At 37.0% G+C, this 13077-nt stretch overlaps 1 protein-coding gene across 1 annotated transcript in view; it reads right to left on the reverse strand.

The window, feature by feature from the left end:
• Positions 1–386: 386 nt before the first annotated feature.
• The window catches only part of LOC129269497 (rhodopsin, G0-coupled-like), a 36437-nt gene continuing 23746 nt past the window's right edge, over positions 387–13077 (reverse strand). Inside the window, exons 2-6 of the mRNA XM_054907006.2 lie at positions 8710–8857; positions 7816–8109; positions 6405–6651; positions 3883–3988; positions 387–1702 (exon numbers count right to left, since the gene is read on the reverse strand). Of these exons, the coding sequence (XP_054762981.2) occupies positions 971–1702; positions 3883–3988; positions 6405–6651; positions 7816–8109; positions 8710–8830 (1500 nt within the window). The 5' untranslated portion in view covers positions 8831–8857 and the 3' untranslated portion in view covers positions 387–970. The remainder of the gene's footprint in view (positions 1703–3882; positions 3989–6404; positions 6652–7815; positions 8110–8709; positions 8858–13077) is intronic.

Below are 13077 nucleotides of genomic sequence, written 5' to 3' on the forward strand. Positions count from 1 at the left end.
GGCTCCACTGGCAAACAGATGGGGGCTTGGGGGCATGGACCCCTACATTTTCACTACTACGAAAAAAGGTGGAACATAAAGAAAAGGAGAAGGGTGAAATATAATTTCTGAAGCTATCAAAAATATATGTAAGGGTCAAATTTTTACTCGCTCGCCTAACTATTAATGTCAACATTTAACATTTGTTCGTTAGCTACTATTGTACGCTATTTCAGTGGTCAAACCAGACTGAGTCCACTTGGTGGTGATAAACGTACCATTAATTGCAGGACTGACGTTAGCTTCAAAGTAAATCTCTGAAGATGGACTGCGTAGCCACGGACAGTGTGGACATTTTCTCATGTGAAATAACTTTGCAATGTAGGATTTACGATTTTTTTATTTTTAAAATGGTTTTTAATGACCGGGCAAAAAGTATCTGAGGAGTTGGAAATAAACTGTGGTAATTAATCTAGAGTACAATCTATTAACAATTATTGGGCCTGTATTCTGATCTCGTGTTTAATTCAAACTCTGGTCTAAAGTTGTGGTTTAATTATCGAAAAGCCAATTGTGAAACAAATCTGTAACAGTACTTGATCAGTTATTTATCAGCTCGTTTGACACTCAAATCATTTCGCCAGCGAATAATAATTAGAATAATTTTCTCAATCATATTAAGATCATTGAGGGAAACACAGGAAACATGAGAAACATACAATGTTAACAAGAATCTAACATTTTTTACTTCCCAAAATTTTCTACTGTTCGACAGGTCTCACATAAACCATACCTCGGAATAGGGCCTTTGGTGTTTAATAAAATGACACTGAAGCTGGCAATATTTTTTGTTGTTGAAAAGGTAATACCCCTTTATAAACAACACTCTTTGAAGATGTAAAGGTTCACTATTCTGTGTCGAGATAACACGATGAGTGAACTAACACCGGCTTGGTGTTGCACATTGTAGCCCCAGAATTTGGCATTTGGATTACTTCTGTAAATTTGTACTGCAAGAAGGACTCGCGATGAAAAGTTCTGCCGATGCACCGTGGATGTCCGGCTGAGACACAGATCGTTTCTTGGTAGGTCTTTTCACTGACTGAATGGCATCTCTGTTGATATTGTCAGATACGACTGAATGCGACCTCGGCCTTATCCATTTGCCAATGACGCCTCTCTCACTGTCGTCATAAGGGAAATGGGGAGTATCTACACATTTCTTGCTAGGTTCTCCCGCTTTTTTCTTATAGCGCTTTTGTCGATCTTTGAGGACAAATTGCAAACTAGAATTCGTAGACGACCCTATTGATATGACCTCTGGGTCACGTTGCAAGAGGTCTGATTCTTTCTGGATGCTCGCCGCATGCATTTCTCCGATGTATATTCGCTCCTTGTCATAGTAGACAGAAGCAGAATGGCTTCCCATGGCGTCAGAGAGGGCGCTCTGTCGGACGTAAAAAGAACGTTGTTCCCGAGAGCGCTCTTCGAATCGGATGGTGTGCTCTGGTGATGGGCGATTCCACAACTTGCCCAGGTCATGCCGGAACTTGGAACTTGATGTGAGGAATATTATGGGGTTGATCATACAGGAACTCTTGGCGAACATGGTCGGGACGACTGAAGCGGCTACACTTACTTTGTCGACTTGAGAAGCCCATATGCTACCAACAGCGTACGGTGTCCAAACAACGATAAAACTTGCCATCATCATGAAGCATATCTGGATAAATGGATCGAAAAGACAACCAGATTAAAAGTATAAAAACACACACACACACACACCTGAATATTTTCATCTGTTCTAAGCCTTTGTAAGGCTACCCCAATTGTGTTAAGACGTGGGATGAAAAGTTACCCAATGTTGCAACCCTATACCAGAAAGGAAACAGTGTGACGCAATGTGAACACAGAGGCCCGTAGTCGGAAGTACGGTTTAACTTAGACCATGGTCGAAGTCTGTGTTAAAGCTATAGGAAGCCGAAAATGTCAAAATTCTGCAAACGATGTATGTATCCAATGAACCCGTTTATCTTAAAATTTTGTTACCCGTTTATATAAAAAATTTGTCTCAATATACATAATTTATCTTACTTTGAGGAGCCCACAAGTTACAAGTTTTGCTTTCTAGTGGGATCCTCCATTTTTCGCAAATTATATTCCTTTGTATTTTTTTATTATAACATGTTTATCTTACGTTGATTCAAGGAGCTTGATATATTGTTTATGAAATCGACTTGTTAAGATTGTACTTGGTTTGTATTTTGTCGAAAATGAAATATATGAAATGAAATAAGAATATTCACTTTGCTCTACCATCAGTTATTATTCCCAGAGAGTTATGAATGATCTGAGTAAGAGGTGAGCTGATAAATCAAACATGTACTGTTGGAGATTTGTGTCAAAGTTGGCTATCCATAGTTAAACCAAAACTTTAGACCAGGGCCCCGTACCACAAAGCTTAGCAATGATCGTAGAACATTTGTCTACGATTGATTACATTGACTACAATGTACAATCAATCGTGGAAATCAAGCGTACGATTAATCGCTAACTTTTTTGTTACGGGACCCAGAATTTGAATTTAAGTCAGATTTCAGAATACGGACCATAGTCACAAGGTGGAAACGCTCAGTCACAATCACTATATTTTTACGTGTTATTACGTCGTGACTATATTATGTTCGCACCGTGTCACAATGTTCATTCCTGTAAGGAATGATTATGGTGTTTTTGATTTGATAACGTTGAAGTGAAATTCAATTTGCAGTGGAAGTAACTTCAGGGGGATATTTCATCAACACTTTTCATCCGACAAGTTGTCCAATCCGAGAAATTCCCTCATTGGCCGAGAGACAACTCTTTCTATAGCCATGATAAGTATTGGATTAAATAGACTTTTGCCCGCTTAAATCCGACAAGTACTTTCATGGAACCCTCCCCTGAAAACAAACACACAGCAAAATCTTATTCGTAGGCCTATGCAGAAGACTAAACGTATAAGCTTAACGTTAGCAATGCAAGAAAATATTCTATTCAAACAACAAAAAGTAGCCGTCAACACTACGAATATTTCTCAGAGAAATTTTACCCTTTTGTGAAGTGCGACCTAGGTGAAAAATCCCCATTTTACAACCAATTTCAGTAGCTTGTGAGCGTTTGGACCGACTGCTGATAATCAACTTATCGGGCATGGTGGCACTGTGATATAGTGCCCGCCTAATGAACGAGGTTTCGTAAGTTCGATCCCCGTCCACGTCACATAGTCATATACCAAAAACTTTAGAAATGAGACCTCCCACCTTCTTGTCGGGTGCTCGTCTGCTCAACAGAGACGAGACTGGAAAGGGGATAACTACTAAAATCTAAGCAGAATGAGAAACTAAACACGTACGGTATTCCGGCAAGAGGACAAGGGCGAATTCTCCTTTGATTTATCAAGTAATTAAAAAGGGGGAAGAAAAACGGAAGACCAAACAAAGATAAACAAAAGGAAGAAAGAAGTGTACCAACTTTGCCTAAACCTTAAATTTCATTAATGAAAAGAAAATGATGTCGGTCATTTTAGATAGTCATGCCACTCCTGCAGCAAAATGCCAAGTCGTCACACCTGGAAGAAAGTATTAAAACGAAAGCTTACAGGGTAGATTGAAATTTGCTTTTGAAGTGATGAGGATTCATCCAGGGCCCTGGGAACGCTTTTTGAATAGGTGGTGCTAGTGTTTTTGTTCAGGGGATTATCGTCATGAAAAATTACAAGCAAATAAAAAAATATATATGTATATTCCTCCCAAATCTACGTCAGATGGGAGCAATAACCTTTTTGTCAACTTGGTAAATAAAGCATACGCAGCACCCCAGCTTCCCAGGGCCATGGATTCATCTAACTTCCTTTTGACTCACCTTTGTCACGTGGGAATCAATCTTTGCCTCGTGTTTTCGAAGTTTCCCGAACACGACCACGCCCATATCTCTCTCCTCTGCTCGCAAAGGATTGATACCTTTGATTCTGCAGATTGAACATGAACAGATGAATATGAATTATTACACTTACATCTTATCAGGTGCGAATGCAAATGGGCGGGGCAGAGGGGACATGTGCCCCCATATATCGTCGGTGTTCGTCCCAATCGTCGTTTCAGTCAATTTTTGTTTAAAAAAATGATTTTGGGATTTATGCAGAAAATGAAAATATAAGTCCACCTTTATACACAATTGAATTTCTAGGCAGAAACATATTTAAGTTTCTGAGATATGTGGGGATTTTCAAGGCAATGCCATTGAATTTTTTATCAAATGCGCAAATCCGATTGGAAATGCTGTAGTAAAGCAAAGAACAGCTGCGCGTACTTATTATGCAAATGCATTGACATGAAAGAGTGATATGACATTTTGCTGATCACGCGAAAATGCGGTCAGGGTTATTTTATTCCTTATGTCATCTTTGTATGATGGGGTGACCAAACTAAGCAGACATTTCAAAAATATTCACCAGGCTAAAATTCGTTCAGAAAAATATTCACATTTTATACAAAACCAATTCAGTTATAACTACCAAATTGTCAGCAAGATCATAAACTATAGAATTATTGACGAAAAAATAATGTGAAGTAGGTCGAGGGTTTTCGCCGGTATTGCGATGTCAAAATTCTATTCCGATCGACGAATGTGCGCTGCGCAGGAAAACTGTTCTAACCGATCTACCTTCGCAGACCAAAGTTTTTTGTAAAGATTTAAAAAAACACTCGAGCTCAAAAGGTGAGATATTTATATCAGATGGACGGCAAAATGCTATAGAGTCGGTCAGTACCACGTTTTACGCACAATTTTTTTTTAATGATATCTGCTTGTAAAATGATGAAATCGTGATGCTTGTTGAGAAGTTCAGATTTTTTTTCGGAACGGTCGCTAACCGTTGACAAATCTTTTGTCAATATTTTAATGAATACTGAACTAATACTATAGAAACTTGCGCGAGAGGGTAAGTTTAGGTTGCTTTTCGTGTTGATAATGACAGATTGAATAAAAAAGATATTGGATACTAGTAGTTTTTTTTTTTAGATTATGACCGTCCGCGAAGTATGGGTACACGCGATGACGTATTAAAAGGTGATCAGAGGAGCGTTTCATTTACACTTTTGTCCGGTAAGTTGTCAGACCTTACAACTTTCCTCGAGTATGATTGACTGACTGAGAAGCTCTGTTATATAATGGTAACTGTCAGATAAAATGGGACTCGTCGTACGTTTTACCTATCGTTTCATGAAACGTTCCTCATGGGAGCGTTTCATCAACAAGGCCTATTTTGTCCGACAAGTTGTCAGACTTGACAGCTTTCCTTGAGTCTGATTGGCGGAGAAGCATTGTTACTCTGGTAACATTACTTCTCAGTCAATAAGAAACAAGGAAAGTTGTCAGATTTGACTACTTAATTGACGGATGAAAAATATTGATGAAACGCCCCCTGGGACGCGTTGGCGTTTAATAAGCCCTCAGCACACTACGAACAAATTGCATTTCGCATCAAATAATAAAACCCCGAGAAGTGAAATTAGTTCATTTAAAGTTCGGCGGAATGCTAAAATCAAACCTCTGCTTTTCTGCAAGCCTTTTGGTCGGAGTAAAGTACAATCAGCTTAAAAATAATCATTGCTGACGATAACGTCATTACGAATTGGAATTGGTATTTCATTCGTGCCCACAGGCATGTCAGGAAAGCTTAAAATACACCGGAACATTCGATTTCATTATTCATACCTCTATTCGGAACTTTGGGTGTTAATATTTAACAGGTAGGAATATTCATATCAAAGGAAAATCGGATCGCACTGGATCGTATAGTGCGCGCCGAAATAATTTCGCCGCCGGACGTCAGTCACAAGTTTTGCTTTGCTTTTTTTCGCAAGCCACTCCGCAGGGCCCTGGGGTGCTGATGTAAATTTAATAAGCAAAAAAGAAAAAAAAAGTGGAAAAGGTGTTTACTACAAAATGAAGATGACAGTCATCTAGGTCCAGAGAACTCTGACATGCCAAAAAAAGGTTCCAATACAAAATGTAGGTAATTTTGGTTATATTTCTCCATTTTCCACAACAACCAGAATTCTAGAGGTGCTGCCTATAACACACACAGTATAACACACACAGCACACCCAGGAAAATCTTTAGCAACCCCACTTCACATGGCCATGTCACTCCGTTTTACGTTTAATAAAAATCATCTGAGCCTTCTTTTTTTTGTACTTATGTTCCTTAAATCCTCTATAATTATATTATAACTAATATTATGTCTTGTAATATTTTTAATTTGTTTTGTTTATCATGATATTAAGTAAACTGTGAAACGGATATCAATAAACATGATAAATCAAATTAAATCCAAACAAAAGCACTTATGCCTCCCCCAAACAAAACAAAAAAAAACTCACTTTTTAGCTACTTTTATGTAGCAGTAAAGCATGATGGTGATCGGGAGGATGAAAACGAAGACCGTACAGGCTATCATATAGGATTTATCACCAAGAGTGTTACCAAACCAGTTTATCGAACACGATGTGCCGAACGGTTCGTAGGTGTAACTGCTCCAGCCGAAGAAGGGCGCGACGGTCCAGAACAGGGAGAAGGTCCAAATACCGAATAGGCACAGACAGCTGTTCCATGTCGAAAGCCTCGGACCTGATTGCGTAGGAAGAAAATGGGGCATATTGTTAAGTTTTTGCTATTTTGGACTAGGTTACTACTAAAGTAGAGTAAGCTTACGATCAATCACAGAAGAGCAGGTAGAGATTAAAAATTGAAAGCGCTTGTGTAACATCAAGGTAATACTTATATCCCGTCATACCAAGCTCATTTTGATATCGAATTCAGTAATCAAACTCAAAGTGAGATCAATAATAGTCTGTAATCAAGGTCACATATTTCGTCTTACGGGACCCGGAAAAATAAAGATGAGGCCTTGTGTCTTATTTGCTTCATTGGACGCCAATCGTCTGAATAGAGACTAATCATAAAGTCAGGGGAGCGTTTCATGAAAGGACTTGTCAGACGTTTTATCCGATAAGTCCTGTCTCATCCGACAGTTGGCATAGTAAAAGCGCTTCTCAGCCAATCAGCGTCAAGAAAGGTTGTCAGATCTTCCAACACTTGTCAGACAAAAAAGGTTGATGAAACGCTCCCTTGGTCGATTTACATCCACTTGTAGTCAAAGCAAAATAACTCATCATGTAAGTAACCCTCAAGCTATTAGAATTTAATCTCCGCCATGCATTTTTATGACGTCCCCAGAATAACATATCAAAAGTTCAGATGAAGTGGTGGAGAGATGTCCAAATTGCATAAATTCAAAATGGCTGCCATCTTGACATTTTTACCTGAAAATTGGTGGAAATACAGCCACTGGCCTGATCATAAAACAATTTTGAAAATTATGACTAAAAACGAAACACCAGTGTCGTCACTCATGTCATAAGCTTCATTTTAAGGTTGGAATGTAAGTCAGACTGATTCTCTTATGACATCAAGAGGTCAATGGCCCCAAAATATCAGAATGTTGATATTTTGCATAATAAGTGCTGTAAAAATAGTTATTTAATATGCCCTCTTTATTTTTTTCTAGAGACAGGGGAGCGTTTCATGAAAGAACTTGTCCGACATTTTATCCGTCAAGTCTTGTTTTATCCGACAGTTACAACAGTAATAGTGCTTCTCAGACAATTAAAGTAAAGTGAAGTTGTCAGATCTGACAACTTGTCGGACGAAATGTTGATGAAACGCTTCTCTGATGACCTAGAAAGTTAAGTTATTCCAGCCCCCTTCACCAATACACCCACGAATACTCACGTAGGTTTGGCTTGACTATATAGATGTATCGATAGATCGCAACGATCGCATGGGAACTGATCGTACTGCAAGACAACGTGTAGACGCAAAACCCGTTAAACTGGCATCCGATGTCCGCGAACAACCATTTACCTCGGTACCCGGAAATTGTGGTGAGCGGATAGCCGGCTATCGACACACCCAGATCGCTTATGGCCATATTCATGAGAAGGATGTTGACGGATCGTTTCCGGAATGTACCGTACCGACAGAGGACACAGAGGACAGTGATGTTTCCTATTGTAGCTACGACTCCTGTGTCCAAGGAATGATTAAAATGGATTAATAATAGAGATGCCGCGTTTCAAGCAAACATCTTGTACTCTTATTTCCTCTTCTTTAATATCTATTTATGTCTTTCTTTCTTTCTTTCTTTCTATATTATTCATACAAAAGTGAATTTAGCCGTATATTTTCAACACTATTCCACTGTAATGTATCCTTAAAGGAAGGCGTGTCATCACTCTCGGTAACAGATTTTTTAAAGTAATGGGTAAATGAAGAGCACAAGAAAATGTTTGGGGAAAGCAAGCAGAACAAAAAGAAAAATCGTGTTTATCGAAAAATCGAGAGTCAAGAGGGAGGGTGGGGGAGATGTAGTGGGTGCAAAACATAATAAAGGGCATCGGGTGCCAGTGTGCCAGAGGGTGGGGGCAGAATGTCTGTTACGGAGTTTGAAAAAAGGGAAAAGAAGGGTGAAATAAAACATAATAAAGGGGAAAAAAGAAGGACAAATAATGGAAATTAGAAAGAAAAGAAAGGGGGAAAATGTCAGTGTGACGGGATAACTATGAAGATGAGGAAGCTTAATTTCTCAAAATTCTAAGATTAGCTTTCAGGAGATATTAGACCTACCCACAAAGGACAGATAGAGGGCGGTAAGCAGATACCCTGTTCGACTTAGTGGCGTGAGTACTTGGGGAGATTGTGACGTCATCTCGTCAGTCACAAAACTATCATCGAACAAGGAACCCATCGAGGAACGTCTATATGCCACTTTCTTCTGTGAGAAAAGAATAAGACGAAATGAAGGTCACATGCATCGATATTAAGTGTCAACTGAAGCATTTTCCTAACAAGAAAAGACCAAACATAGACTGGATTTGATTTTGTTTTAAATGGCAAGATAAATCAAACTTTAAAAATATACATGCATCTGATGTGACGTTGTTCACCTTAATGCTTTCACTTATGAAATACATTAGATGATATTAGGGTCACGCCTTGTAAGCATTATTGTACGGCTGTTATCATTGCTATAGCCTAATGTAATCATGCGTGGTGGTGCATATACGCATGATATCTTTCCACGAACATGACGGAGTGGAGGGTCCGCAGCCCGATTTTTCTTATATCTTTTTGTTTCATCATTGATTGGTCAAATATTATGGGTATATTGCAGTTTACATGCAACAAAAGGCTGAGCAGGAGGTCTACAATTGAAATTGACAAACATCTTGAAAAGAGGGAAAATTATTATGAGAAAATTTCCCTCGTCGACCCACCACGGTATTAGCGCCCGCAATGCAGACTTTTGTTTCCTTCAAAATATCGACAGAACTGTCGACTAGTTATAATTTTGCTCGTTTAAAATACCCGGTTTACCATCTTTTCAAAATGCCATCATGATGACGTCGTTGGCTTTAAGTAACCGTACATTGAAAACATATAAGATACTTAATGTCAGTGGTGCTAGACACATAACAAACTAATAGAATTTCCTTGAAAAAGAATCTTATCCATGGTGGGGAGACTTTTTGTCTGTATGTGAGAGATTATAATCTTGTTCGATTTTGTTTTTATGATGAATGTCTTAAAGTATTTGATCAAGTATTAATAATACATTCGACGCCCCCATGGATGGATTGTGAAGGTTGGGGCTAAGAATATCGCTAATCTCCATCCTCTTGATAATCAAGTCACGCAAACACCATATTGGGCACATCGCGACAAGCCTCATATTTCTACATTGTGATGGCAAGTTTAATTATATTTTCAAGGTTTTCATTCATTTCATTTCAAACAAATACACTGACCCATACCCGAACGAAGGCCGAAAATGTTATACAGTGCGTATCTATAAAAAGTTCTGGGAATTGAAAAAAATATCCATTATGGGGTTAATTTTTTTCACATATATACTTGGGTTTGGGTCTCATCTATCATTATGAAAGAAAAAAATAACAGAGTATTACACTTGAGTGAGCACTGTCCATTTTTGTAAAGCTCGCAGAAATCGGTTTGCGCAGAATTGCTCCATTTTCACGCTGTGTCAAGGAAAACAGGCGAAAACAAACTGACCGAGCGGAATATTTCTCTTGCATTTTAGCCACTTGAAATAAAACAGATATATTTAAACATTTTGTATCAACCATGACAACTTTGCCACCCAAATTAACATTTTAACCCAAGGTATAGGCACAACCTTTAGGTTTTTTGTGCCAGTGGATCTGAGGACATAACTGAATGTAAACAAAAGTTAATTTCAAACATCTCCAGCGTAATTTGTTATCATTTGAGATGGGTTTACATTTCATATTTCATTTAATACCTGTTTCTCTACATTTTTCCGAAGATTAACAATGATAAACAAAACGAAAATTACGCCTACGTCATTTCATGTGAATGCAGCTCTGTGTAAAGCAGATATCATCACGATGGTGCGTAGGGAGGGGGGGGGGGGGCAATGGCCTTCTGTGATTTTTTTTTTGGGGGGGGCAAGAAAACAAGTTAAAAAGGTAACAGATATCTTTAAATCAATCTTCACGTGTTCTTCATGACTAACGTCTACTTTTATCTATAAAACAATTTCCAATTTCTGGCCAAATCATTTTTCACGAACTTTTCAAAAGTAAGTGGTGCACACTCAAGCGGAAAGATTTTCCAACAGTTATATCTGTACCAATGTTTAAATGTGGAAAAAGCTTTAGGATATTACAATATTATGATTTGACAGGATTATTTCTAGCATGTCTAAGTGTCACCTTTTTTTAATACGCACTGTATATGTAGTATATTTTATGTTGTATTAATAGGCTACTTGAAGTTGGCATTATTCTACTCGTAAACATAAAATATAAGTATATAATGAAGATGAAAAAAATTCCATCAGTTAGAGAGTAGACTACCGACATAATGTTGCTTTTTCCTCAATCACATTTCCCTACGGCGGCCTAACGGCGAGTCGAAAACAGTTGATTTATTCATTTTGATTCAAATCACCTATGTAGCTTCATGTACAGATGTAGTATATAAAATGTTAAGACGGCTGTTCGACTCTCCGTACGACCGCCGTAGGGGAAATGTGACTGAGGTATTAATCTCATGCAAACGTTCTTTGTTTTTCTAATGAAGGTGATTCAAAACCAATACACTGTATCTCCCATTCCCCAAACTATTGTCTTAAGAATATAAATACATCTTGTTACGCATCGTAACGTCAATTTTCTCCACTTGTTTTACATATTGTTTTAAATATTAGAACTGCAGCATCCTTCCCCATGTTTAAATCGATGCTTAAATCTAACTAATTTTCAAAATAATGTTTATAAGGTTTAATATATTATGTTGTTAAATATTGTAAGTTTTCATTTCATTAATTATGTATTGATTTCATATGTTCTAATTTGTATGAAATATTTAAGGTTTAAGGTTTAAGGTTTAGGTTTATTGGACAATTTAGATAAGGTTCAATATATAATTTCAATTCCTATTTCAATTTCGATGTATTCAAAATTAAAAACAATTACAAGGTAAAATATAAATACAATAAAATAGAATGTGGAGACAGCTTAGAAGACCATTGAGTTCTTATTGAATGCTGCCATCAATATACAAGTATTTAAGACCGAATAATTTACAAGAACATACGAAAATAAATACTACAGACAAGATAATACAAATAAAGATAAATTGAACATTTAAAAAACCGTTACAAACCCTAAAACAGACCCAACAAAGGCAAACAAAAAATTAAAATGAATTTAAATGTAATTTTGTATGAGAAATTTCTATAATACTTTTTTTTTTAATGAAGGAAGGACTTGATTTAATTTCTTTTGATAGAGCATTCCAAATTTTGAAACTGAATTTATGCAAACATTACTTTTAAAAATAGGTAAATAAAAATTGAATTGGTTTCGCATTTCATAAGAAGTTATTTCAGAAGTCAAATTGAATTTATGTATGAGGCATTTAGGTACATTTCTAAATATTACATTGAAATAGCGGTATTAAAAATATTCAAATCATATATATGTAACAACTTTAATTCATATGATATAGGTGATTAATAGGCAAGAAAACTGGCATGAAAGACAATACGAACTGCTTGTGGAGCGTTGTGGCCCAGTGGATTAGTCTTGAAACAGAGGGTCGTGGGTTCGAATCCCAGCCGTGGCATAATTTCCTTCAGCAAGAAATTCATCCACATTGTACTGCACTCAACCCAGGTGAGATGAATGGGTAATTATTTCTTGACTGAATGCTACCGCGCTGTAAAAGGCTGCGGGGCTATTCCAGGGTAATAATATCCAAGTCCTTTGGAAGCGCATAGGGACGTTATGACATAATGTGATATGCGCTATACAGGAACTATGTTGTTATTATTATTTATTATCATTTTATTCTGCAAACGGAATAGTCTTAACATTGAATAATTGCTAGAACATGCCCAAGCAACATTGCAATAATTTATGTATGGGATAATAATAGCATTATGTATCATGAATAAAATGTTTCGAGGAAAAAAAATCTTTATTTATATGAAACACCTAAACATTTTGAAACTTTATTACAGACCTCACTAATATGTTCATGCCAATCTAATTTTGAATCAATAAAAACACCCAGGAATTTTAGAGATTTTACTACTTTTATAGTGTTATTGTTCATCTTAACATTTACATCGTTATAATCAATTTTAAGTAAAATAAAATCATACACTTTACATTTAAAACCAATCTATAAAAATAAGCCAGTAATTAAATATATTTTGTAAAGCGCATAGAGAGTCTTTTGACTATTATGCGCTACATAAATTTCAAATATTATTATTATCATCATCATTGGACGCCCCCCCCCCCCCCCCGATAGTACAAATCCACCTCTTTCGATCCAAGTCTTGCGGTCTTGTTCCTTCGGCTATTTCCTGTGCATCATTATTTTTAAAGAAAATATTTTGCAGAATTGACAATAAGGAACAACTTGAGTGAATCATTAAAT

Source organism: Lytechinus pictus, chromosome 2 (assembly GCF_037042905.1).
Source record: "Lytechinus pictus isolate F3 Inbred chromosome 2, Lp3.0, whole genome shotgun sequence".
Lineage (NCBI taxonomy): Eukaryota > Metazoa > Echinodermata > Echinoidea > Temnopleuroida > Toxopneustidae > Lytechinus > Lytechinus pictus.